Raw genomic sequence first — 12,219 nt, 5'->3', positions numbered from 1 at the left:
ATTTGTAACAAAAAGTTTTGGACTGGGTGGTACATTGTTTGTTTAATTTACTCTTGCTTTCTTAAGGATGTGGCCATCCACAATGCTTTAACTTTATCAAGGGCTTGCATCCCATGGCACATTTATGCCTGGCAAGAAAGAATAAAAACAAGCATACATTTCATCATGTTTTCTCTGGTTAGTTCTCCAGATATGCAGTCAAAGAACCACACCTTATGCAGATTGAATTTGTACTGCTGATTGTTTGTGTTCAGTGCTGAACGCATTGCTGAACTATGGCACAGTACTAAAAAACTCATTTGCCAGCATTTCATATATATATAAAATTACTTTTAAAGAAACTTTTTAAGCAGATTGATGAAAGATATGGCTTTCACTGTTGTCCTCATAACTGCACTTGCAAAGAATTACCAAAAAAGCTGTATAAGCAGTAAATCTGACAGCAGTATTTTATATTAACTTTCACTTTAAAATATCAAATGACAAGAAATAGTGCAAATCCAGTGACCAACATTAAATTTCTGTGGTTTTGCTTATTCTTTATCTGAGGCATAATTTTAAGTGCTTCCTTTCTGAAGATTTCTTTTCTTCATATTTGCATATCTTGTGCATGAATATGACTTCAGGAAAGTTTTAAAAACCTATGTCAATGACGTTTTATGGCATAATTAATTTACAACCGTCTCCTATAAATATCCGTTCATGTGGATTATTACCCTCCTTTTCAAGTTGTGTCTTTTGTCAGTCCTTAATTCACACAAGCTTTCAAGACTGAAATGAAGCTGAAAAAATCTGATAAGAAATATGTTCCTCTTAGTTACTATGAAATTATGTTTGCTTTTCTGCTTGCAGTTTTTGTGTGTATTTCTGTTGGACTGATTGTACTTTCATGGTTATCAATCCAGGAGTTAGAACGAGGTAAGTAGCCAACCTTTAACCTTTTCAGGAGTTCTTCAGTAGACATTCAGACTTTGAAGCCAGTGGTGTTGTCATTTTAATTATATTTCATATTTCATGCTATGCTTTTAATGGTACGGGGGGGTTTTGTGTTGTGGGTTTTCTCGTTCTATGTTTTCTTCCTCTTGTCCCCTGGGAACTGATGTGAAAAAAATAGGCAAAAATACAAGCACTTGAAGCATGTCCTGAAGCCATAGAAAAGAATTTTCATGGTTTAGACTTTGGCAGAGGTCCCTGGAATGCAATGCAAGTTATAAAGCTTTGGTTATTCAACTGTATTCATCAACTAGAGAAGGTAATATGGCAAATTGTGAATTTTTTCTTCTTTCTCCATGTATGAGGTTTGACTCAGAAAGACATTGATAATCCACTGAAGTCCGTGGGGAGCTTTAGGTGTTCTACATCTCTTGGAATCTTTTAATTTTTATTAAAAAAAATATTTTAAAGTAATTTATTGGTGTGAGGCAGATCCTGCATTAGACAGTCAGCTCCCAGCCCTATGTAAAGTTACGGTGAAGTCATTCTTAATATTTAGCCAATGCTCAGAATGTGATAGAATCAAGCTACTGATACTCAAAGTAAACTAAACTAAAAAATCAATGTAGGATGATTTTCAAATGCAACTGAAATTTTGGTTTAAGGATCTTGTGCATATATGTTAACTGTGCCCTGGTAAGGCCACACCTGGAGTACTGTGTCCAGTCCTGGGCTCCCCAGAACATGAGACATATGGAGCTACTGGAGAGAGCCCAGTGAAGGACTGATGAGATTGTGGAATCTCCATCCTTGGAGATATTCAAAAGCTGTCTGGCCATGGTCCTGGCCATGGTCCTGGCTGTAGGTGGCCCTGCTTGAGCAGAGGGGTTGGACCAAATGACCGCCAGAGCTCTCTTCCAACCTCAACTCCTCTGTGATCTACATTTTTGATTGGAAGGAATTGTGTTTAGGTCTATGGAGCCCTCATATCTAATAGCAAAAAGATATTTCGAAATGGGGTGAAGAAACAGGTTAGGCAAAAGTTTCAAGAAATATATTTTTTTATTATGGTGGGTTTTGTAAATGAAAAAATAATTCTGATACATTGAAGTTTTTGCTGCCTTCATTAACCGAAAGTCTATACTATTTCATACTGAAGTACATGAAGACTAAACTAGCTGTAAGCCATATTAAAAAAAAAACAAACCTGTTTTGTCAGAATATTCATGTTTATTCCTTTATTTGTCATTGGTTTTCATTCCAGATTTTAAAATTTGTTCTCCCTACTGACCTTCTTCCCCTCTTACCAGACTACTATCACATTCGAGTAAAATAAAATGAGCTTAACGTTAATGATTGTGCATTATTGCATCTAGTTAGAGACAGGCATTAAATTAATTACTTAGGTTTTAGAAGATGAATAGGCAAGAATTTAATAATGTAAAAATAATAATTATAAAATATTTTTAAAAATTATATTTGACATATATAACAAAAAAAGGCCTTTGATATTTAGAAACATTTGTTTAAACAGATTTGCAATTGTTGTAAGGATAAACGGCCTTCAAAGAAGCTCAAAGTGGTCTGCTGTTACTAGTTGATAGTAGCAAATTGGTGTCACTAGGCTGTGCCTTCCATCACAAGCTGTTTAGTATTTATTAGTTATCTGCTTTTGTGTTAAAACTTGTTTTGGATGTTAATGCCTTCAAACACAACCTAAAAATACCAGTGGTACTGTAACTGGTAAGCAAAAGGCATTTTCTATCAATCAACCATTAATTCAGGTCTTATCTGAAAATTTCCAGTGTGTTACACAGTGAGGAAATATTTTTCATGTATAATGAATCGCTTTATGCATACCTTGTATGCTGTAATATATTAAAAATCAAGATTAAATTTGCAGTAAGGACCAGTTATCTAGTTTCCTCATAAATCCTCCCAGCATTTCATGCATGTATTGGTAAGAAAGGTCAGGTCAAAAATAGTTTAACTAGTCTGACACTAGTGTTCCAGTGCTGTCATCAAAACCAGCACACATTTATATAAAAAGTGCACAGCATTTAATACAGAAAGTGTGAAGTGGTAATTCTTAATATTTTTAATCCAGAACACACAAAAAACTCATAATTCACTAACTGTCATTCTTCCCATGTATCTTTGTCCTTTGTGTTAGACATAAGTGGACGTACCATTGTCCCCTTTATCCATTCACAGTGCTGCTGGAAAACAGCATTTAAAACAGAATTGGAAGTAATGAGAACCAAGGACAGATAGTATTCATTAAAATATGTTTACAGTTGTAACTATTGTAAACTACTGAAAAATGTCTATCACTTTTTAAAAATCAGCACTAGACAAAACATCTCTGATTACAAAGCAAAACAGAAAGCTAAAAGTTATTGTATTGATGATCTGTGTGGAATAAAATCTAATGTAATGGTTTTAATTTATTTCTATATAATTCAAAACATTGAATTTTATTTTTAATTATCTAGCTGAAGCAGATGGGAATACTCATGGCTACCTGGGAACATTTAAAATACTCTCTGGGACATCATTCACTCCTGCTTTGCAAAACAGATCATCAGCTGATTTCAAAGTCCTTGCCTTTGATGTTGAACAATTGGTAAGAACCTATTGGTCTCTGGTTAATTCAAGAGTATGTGGTAGGTACATTAATTCACTAACATGACCTGCTGTTGATGGCTTTTTCCGCTCTCCAAAATGAGATATTTCAGGCCCTAAACCTGGTCAGAACTCAATATATTCCTTATTTGTGAAAATCAGTGAAGCATCAAAGAAAAAGTTTGCTTCTGTAGTCTAGATTTGGGAAGAAAAAATTATTTAATATTAAAACCATGAATGCAGTGTGCAACTGGGTGTATTTTTAATTACTGTATTGGTTCAAGATTTCTCTTTTCCATACAGATACAAAAAGTCCTTCAAGCAAGTGATCTGAAAAACAAATTTGAGAGATGTGAAATTTCCCAGTTCACGTAGGTACAGTTTAATTAAACTTTGCAAATAAACGTCAAAAGTCTCCACTTAGCTATTTCTCTCAGGAGTGCTTACCAATACCTTGCTTTTCAAGAGATCCTTGGGAACATCCTATGTTATTCCTTTCACATCATGTCTTCCCAGTGCTGCTGTGGGAAGTTTGACACCAATGTGTTTCCTTGGGCAAACCTGCTTCTCGAAATCCTATATGTCCATGCCTTGACCAAACCAGTAAGGCTGAGCCCTAAGACCAACTCACAAAACTTCTATATTTTAAAGAATTGCTAAAATCTTTTTTTTTTCCCCAAGGTTTATTAGTTGTGCTATGTTTGCAGGGTTGTTGGCCCTTGCCATCTAGAAGAAAGTTCAGGTTAGAGATCTGCTAGCATAAGCTGAGATGAATGGAAATACACTCATGTGCCCCCATGGACATGGATCCACTTGTCATATTCCTTAGGGTGTTAGCAAGTGAGGCTGTCATTTGACACCAGGTAAAGCTACATCCTGTGTGTCCTAAAGAGTCCATAAAATAGGACAGTAAGACCTGCTTCATTTATTAAAGCTTGTTTGACCTCATTTTTCAATATCCTATTATGTTGCTTGTCCTGCTGAAGGCCATCTGGCAAAAAAGTCCAGTATATGCAGTGAGGTCTGTAGTGTTAATTCCATCTGCACTGTTCTTAATAGGTCCTGATTCAGCAAAACACATGTAATACTGTCTCCCATTATTAAACAGTTTCAGAACATGCTTCCATCCTGTCCACAACATTATAAACTCAAGGGGAATCACATGCTTTTGTGTGGTGTTTTCTTTTATTGTTGGGGTTTTTTTTCTACAGGAAATCTGAAGACAGCCGTGAAAGATTCAAGAAGTCGGAGATTGGGTAATTGCATATGACAAAGTTTACTTAAAATATGAGCAAGAGACAATGATGCTATTAATTTAGAAAGTTCTTCTGTGGGCAGTGAATAGGTGAAAAAATACATCTTTAGGGACTGGATAAGGCCCTCTAAAGAGTATATGAAGCTTCAAGACATATCTTTCCTCCAGAAACATCCTTTAGGATTAGAAGAAAAAAAATGTCCTTGGGACTGTCAATTTAGAAAGAAAAATGGGAAAGGTAAGGACAGTGAAGTAGGTAGGAAACTAGCTAGAAAGGAAAGGATATCAGTTTGTGCAGAGTTTGTTTGTGGAAAGCTGCTTAGACTGGGGGCAGATCTCACATTATCATTAGTAACTTAAGTTTTAAATAAAGAAAGGTCTGATGGCACATTGTGATAGGCAAGAACAAAAGAGAGGACAAGAGATTAAGACCCTAGAAGAACTGGAAAACCTTAAGATTGGATTATATAATTAGTTATCTTATAGGTGAGACCACAAAATTAAAGAAAAGTGCACATTATATGACAACAGATGATGCAATTCTGTGATACCAGCTGTTCTTGTGATATGAATGTTTTCTGTAAACACATAAAGTGGATAAATATCCAGAGGAGATAGTTCAGTTGAATGACCATGCTTGCAAAAGAAAAATGGATATTAGCCAACCATGAATACATGGATGTTGAAAATGGGAAGCAGATTTGAATTAGAGCAATCTTTTGATTGGAATACTGAGGGCATAAACCTAATTAGTTAGAAAGGTGGAGTATGATTGCTTTATGAAGGATTTTATAACATCAAGGGAATGGAGTACACAGTGGTAGGAGTAGGTCACTTCCAGGTTTTTGTCCTTGTGAAGGTAGATCTAATCAGCACAATTTGGTTTCTGCACATAGAATGGAACTATTCTCATCAAAATTTGGGCATCAAAGATGGAGACTTCTCTGAGCTAGTTGCTCAAGACTCTCTTTGTAAGTGACGGGTTTTTAGAGTTTTCTCATCTGATCAATTTAGACGTCTTTTTTAGAAGGAGATCAATTATGCCAAAGAACAGCTTATTTCTTTCCATCAACTACAATGGGAATCTAGATATCTGCACTGTAAACATCTATATTTGGTAAAACCAATTCCACCCCTGTATCTTGACACAAATACCGCAGAAATCACAGAAACCCTGATGTCAGTGAATGTTGGATCTGGCTTTCAATACATCAGTAAGGATTTGTCTTCATTTCTGCTTTGAAATAGTACCTGAAATATTACTTTGTCTCAGAAATTATTTTCTAGTTGACTTTTCATTTTAAAAGTGTTTACCCCTTTGGGCAATCTCCTTGTTATTTCACCCTTGAAACTCTGCTGAGTCACAAGGATAGCAATAAAAGCTTTTGTTTGCTCAGCATGGCCTAGAGGTTATCAGAAACATGTAAGAATTAAAGAGGAGAGTTTTTCCATATATTGCAAACTGCAAACTATGCTCAGCAAAATGGCAGGATTAATCACCCCTTATCAAAAAACACTGCTGAGTCAGTTGCAATTGGGTAGTATAAATGCTTAAGAATAAAAAAGTTTGCGCCTAAATTTAAGTAAATGGAGAAAAACTTTTTCTTTAGCAAGCATCATACTTTGATACTACCTTAATCTAGTTACAAATATAAAACTTAATAATAGTATCTAGAAGGGATGGGAGAGAGCAAACAGACAACACTCTGGATAAAATTCAGGCACCATAGAAGTTAAACGTAGTTTAACCACTGATTTCAAAATATCTGTGCTTTCAGCCATTACTGTTTCCTTATTAGAATCCAGGCAGTCACACAGCAGATCCTCACAGATGCAGAATTCACAGATGATGTTTGCTTTATGGAAGTGATCACTTTATATTATATTTTTGTAACATGAATATATTATATAATTTTCATAACACTTCAAGGTTCACCATCAATATTTTAGGGCTTAAACTAGAAGACCTGTTGAATAACAATAAACCTACTTCTCCTTTAGTTTATTCAAATTCAGCTCCATTGCAGCAACTCATATGAATGTTGTTTTGTTTTTTTCCACAGTGAAAATAAGAGTAGATAAAGAAAAAAACCTGTTTCCCAAAGGTTCAAACCTACCTGATAATTAAGAGATGTTTCTTTATGTGTCATCTTTGCCAGACAACACTTAAAGATACTCTGACTTTGCAAATGGAACCTGTCTTGGAATTAAATATTGTCTAGATCATAAGTCATATGTCAGATTTACTTCATTAGCTTGTGTAACTAATCACTTTCTCTATTTTGTATTGCTAGTGTTGTTGTGATCTTCAACCTTTATTTTACCAAGATGGTAACAGTTGAGAAAGTAAAAAATGAGCTGCTTTTGGGTATCAACACAAATAAAACTGATCTTACCCAGACTTTGAAAATTGATGTGAACAGCATACAAATCACAGGTAATGCTCGTAAACATTTTTTCTCTATATAAATCCTTGAGAACTACAGGTAATATGAATGAAAACTTTAATGGGATTGTTACTTATGGAGGGATTGTTACTCATGCTCACGGGTGCCCTCCTTCCACGTTACAGAACTTTCAGTAGCAGCTGAAAGAACCATTTATAACCTTGTCAACTAGAAAGTATGAGTCAGCATTGTGTATGTTCACTAAAGAGGGAGTAAAGGACAAAGTAGTGATTTCCCAGTGAAAACCACTCAATTTCATCTCTTTTATGTAGCATAACATTTGTAATTTTGTTATCCCTCAAATTAAAGCAATTAAGCCCCAACAGTGTTGTTTCATAAGTAAATGCAATTATCATTTTGTTTTGCTAAAGAATAACAAAAAGGGCTCAGCCTCACAGTGAGTGAAGACTCATTTATTGAAAAGATGTCAGTAAGAACAACAAACTGAATAAGAGTGTGGCTTCTGAAAAAGTACGCCCAAGGAACTGACTTCATATTCCTCTAAAGCTTAGGTAAAGTGTAAATAGAAAAAAAGAAATGTGACTTTAAAGACTAGGTAGTTTTAAATTCTGCAAATATACAAATATAGTGATTTTATGTAAGTATGAGAAAATTTATCAAACCCTAAGTGGAAGCCCAACAAGATCAATGGGAATCCTTGCTTTTACTTCAATAAGCTTCAAAACAGACCTTCACTGAGGATGAGGATAAAAAGTAATTTGAATCCTTTGAAGTGGAAGTTGATTAGCTGACATTTGAAGACCTGCTGGAGACACTATTAAGTAGCAACTGATTGCTTTAAGAGGAGTGGGACATCTGGTGTGCAATGTCTCTTACTCTATTCTAAAAGGTGCATTTTTTGCTAAGTACTTCAGATATTCAAAGGCTAAATTCAGAATCTTGACGTCTTTATTTCTCTTTACTATTGCACCACATATAAGAATTTGTTCTAAATAACTGCACATCACTGTGGAAAGTGATTGCTCATTATACTACAAAAATGCCACCAAAGAAAATTATGAAGAGCTTTTTAAAAGGTTGTATACCTATTGATGAACTTTGAAGTACTTGAACTTTTCTTGCTGTGGATCATTAAAATGCCTCTTTTCACCTGAGATATCATCTGTCCATTCCATCAGGAGTGTTTCAATAAAATAACAACTGTAACTAATTAACAATCATAATCATATATGGCACTTTTGCATCCTATATCTCAGTATGTTCTGCAAGAGAAGTCTTATTCCTATTTCAGGGAGGGAGGGAACTACAACACAGGTGTGACTTGCTTGAAATCCAGTTTTCACAGTGATTAAAAGTTACTTACTTTCTTGCAAATTATCCCAGGTTAATTTTAACCCATTTATGTGATCTAAATACTGTTCTATAAGACACAGGTGCTCTGAAAATCTCCATAGTATAAAAAGTGTCAAGACCGAGATTTCCCAGATGAAGACATTTTATATGCAAGACAAGGAATAGGGATTAAGGATTCAAAGCGATTAATACAGACCTTTCTTCCTTAGGAATATCATAGCGTTTGAGAAAAGTCTGGGAACAGAGTGAGATGGTCAAAAGGAGGGAAGTGGGACACTGCTAGTGATTCAAAGAGAAATAGTCACAGCTGATTTTTTTTGGTTAACCTTTCTTTCTCTAAGTTGTGTAAAACTAGATACTGTGCTATAAAAGAAGTTTATGCTTTCTTCCAGTAGCTGCTGAAAATCTTACTACAATGATACCTTTAACTTCATCAGGTCAGTATCTTTCACAAAATATAAACTATTTTTTTGTTACCAATACAACATGAAGAAACATAAGACTTGCTGTTCAACTGGTATAACTTAGTAAAACTGCCTTGGCTGTAGTTAGGGCTTGACTGCTAGGGTCCATTCAGTGATAGTTAGCCACCCTTCATTGTTTCTGGCCGTTTGAGAAAGCAGTAATCTGAAGTCTGTACAAAAGCCCTAAGAGCTTAATTAGTGGATCAAAACAAAAGCTGAGTCTCCCTCAACCAGCTGAGTCATGAGCTGATGTTTTCACGGATTTAGGCAGGTAGATGAGGCTGGGGAGTTCTACTCTCTTGCTGTGGTTACTGATAGACTGAGCAATGTTGCTTGATAGACTTTCCTTCCACTATCACTGGAAGTCTTATGACGATAGGATATGAAGCAGACACAACTCCTTGGTCTCACAAATTCCCTGAGTACCAACCTGCCAAAAGTCAGTCAGACAGCTGAGTAATACAGTAGGTGCTTTGTAGCACTAGATGCAGATAGAGTTGTCGCATACAAACTGCATACAAATTATCGCATACAGATTCTCCAGGGCAGGGTACCAGACCAGGAGCTTCATGCAATTTATGTGAGCTAAAGAAATGCACCTATGAATATAGGAGCCAAGTATTTATTGATAGTCTAATTATAGCCATAACAACAAAAGAGTTATTATTAGTCTAGTTACAGGGCTACTAACGTGTATAGTCTGAAGTGTACAATTACTGCAGTTTATTCCCAATGATACAGTTAAGAGTGCTAACATACATATTTTTTCCTGTCTATCCCTTCCTCTGGTATGCTATCTCAGTGCTCCCTTGAGTTCTAAGTTCAATGTTGGTAATCATCCTCAGGAAGAAATTGGGAGGGGGGGGGGAGGTGCCAGAGGAAGCGGGGAGTTGGGAGTTGTCAGTAGCCCAGGCTAGAATGGGAATAATGTTCCGGGTGTGGATTCCTTCCCCCTTGGTCTTGGGTCTGCTTGGGGGCATTTTTGTATGTTTGCTAACACTGTCTGCTTCCTTGCTTTTTCTGTTTCATTCCAAATCACAAGTTTTACCGAATGTGGTATGTTTACATCTGCTGGATGATTGGGTTTTGTCTCTGTTGACCCTAAAACCATCCTTATCCACCTCATGAGTTACTTTAGTGAGATCACACAGTAACTGACCATTTGTGATTTGTGCTTACACCACTGATGCCTCTGTCACTGTCCTGTGCTTTTCCTTTCATGGCTTTTCCTGTCAACTTGCGCATGCGCTTTTGGGAGTGCCTGTAACAATCCCAATTTTTTTCAACAGTCTTCAAGATGTAGGCTCCTGATAATTGTTTTATTAGAACTGCTTGCTCATGAATACATTCATGTTTTAGGTCTTTGAATGTTTCATTCCTTCCAAAATAGTGAACCTTTAGAAAATATATAGACAGATATGTAGGTAAATACATATGTATATAACATTTTGGAAACCACTGTGAAGCTATGAATGAAGCTTCCTTCTCTGAATGTAGCTGTGTGAGAACAGTCCATCCAGCTGCATGCTCTCTGCACCTTCTGCTGGGCTCTCCTCTCTCTCTGCCAGAGGAACTGTGTCCTTAAATTTTCTGACATAGAATGCTCCATAATCCATTTAATACAAAATGGCCTAGCTTAGCTTAATAGTGTGTGCTAAATCAGCATGTATTGATAGAAAATTGTTAGGAAGTCCTCATGCAAGTTTGTGCACTAGTAGGTCTGGGAGAGCAGGAACATCTAGTAAAAGTAAGTCTGTGATGGCCAATGATCAGCAACTTCTGCCAGCAAAACCGACAGATGACAAACTATAGAGAAGGCCTTACTACATCTCTCACTTTATTCCTTCTGGCCCTTCATCTTATAAACTAAGGGACAGGATCTATTAACTGTAGTGACATGGGGATCTTTTTCAGCTGAGGGCATCATCATCCTACTTACATATTTGAGTCTTTATTTAGAAAGTAAAAATAGTAAACAGGGATGCTAATGCAAATTCAAAGAGGAAAAGAAAGACTATTTGGGAGCTGGAAATGCCATCCTCAGTGGCACTGAGGGCATCCTCAGTGATTGCTATTAAAAGGACCGCTAAGTGGAAGTTGTGTTGGAGCAATCACAAGTAAGCATTCCATTTTTCCAGAATGTTTTGCAGTTTACTATGACTAACAAAAATCTACTTATGAACCTAGGCATTTGTTCATGTGTAAATATGTATACACACAGGTATGTATGTGTGTATATATTTTTTTTAATATGTATATTATATATACATTGTATATCTATTTTTATATATACACATATACATATATATTAGTCTATCAATAAATACATATATATATGTATTTATATATGTATAATATATATAAAATATAGAGGTATATATGTCTTAGACTATCAATAAATGCATATATATATACACACATATATACAATGTATATGTATTTTTTGTGTGTGTGTATATGTAGTATATGTAAATATACAAATACTAGATAGCTTTGAGGCTCCTCTCCTCACACCATGATAACTGATTTGTTGAGCAATGTTATTTATAAGAAAATGTGCATATACATTTCAGTACTAATATTAAAGTTGTCATAACTTGTCTCGTTTCAATAGATCTCATTACAATCTCATTACACCAACTTCAGGTCAGAACTTTTACATACCAGGGGAAGACAAGAAAGCATTGCTGTTATTTGGGGGGGGGGGGGGGAAGAAAAAGTCTTTTGAAATTATTGAAAAACATGTGACTAGAGGTAAAAGAATGAGATTTAAAATACACTTGCATTCCATGTTATTTTCCTTATGCTTATTGTGACATTTGACCTTCAGGATCAAGCCACTCAAGCTGGTGTTACCATATCATTACCTAAGCTGGGGTTTGGGAATACAGCAAATAATGCGGACATAAGAGCAACTATCTGCTGCTTAGTTCTGCCCAAGCAACTACAGAGGTGGTCCCAGAGAGCAAGAAGTAGAGTTCTAACCTTGAGTTGTATTTGCCCAGGTTCAGGACAACTGACCACAAGCAAGTCCTCAACAACTGCATGTAGGTAACTATGTATGGGGAGAAGCAGGGAAGTTATATGAAAAGGTCTGTGATCTTAGAATTACACTCTTCGCATACAGCCTCTTCTCACATCATTCCATTCTCACATCCCATTCCTACAAATACATGATTTT

At 35.8% G+C, this 12,219-nt stretch overlaps 1 protein-coding gene across 1 annotated transcript in view; it reads left to right on the top strand.

The window, feature by feature from the left end:
* The first annotated feature begins 776 nt into the window (after positions 1-776).
* The window catches only part of TMPRSS15 (transmembrane serine protease 15), a 58,120-nt gene continuing 46,677 nt past the window's right edge, over positions 777-12,219 (top strand). The window contains exons 1-8 of the mRNA XM_072852844.1: positions 777-918; positions 3,429-3,559; positions 3,862-3,929; positions 4,770-4,814; positions 7,108-7,250; positions 8,967-9,011; positions 9,574-9,583; positions 11,991-12,085. Coding sequence (XP_072708945.1) covers positions 777-918; positions 3,429-3,559; positions 3,862-3,929; positions 4,770-4,814; positions 7,108-7,250; positions 8,967-9,011; positions 9,574-9,583; positions 11,991-12,085 — 679 coding nt within the window. The remainder of the gene's footprint in view (positions 919-3,428; positions 3,560-3,861; positions 3,930-4,769; positions 4,815-7,107; positions 7,251-8,966; positions 9,012-9,573; positions 9,584-11,990; positions 12,086-12,219) is intronic.

The sequence above is a fragment of the Ciconia boyciana genome, chromosome 1 (assembly GCF_034638445.1).
Source record: "Ciconia boyciana chromosome 1, ASM3463844v1, whole genome shotgun sequence".
In the NCBI taxonomy this organism is placed as follows: domain Eukaryota; kingdom Metazoa; phylum Chordata; class Aves; order Ciconiiformes; family Ciconiidae; genus Ciconia; species Ciconia boyciana.
Note: the sequence above shows the minus strand (reverse complement) of the source record. Positions and strands in the feature narration are given on the sequence as shown.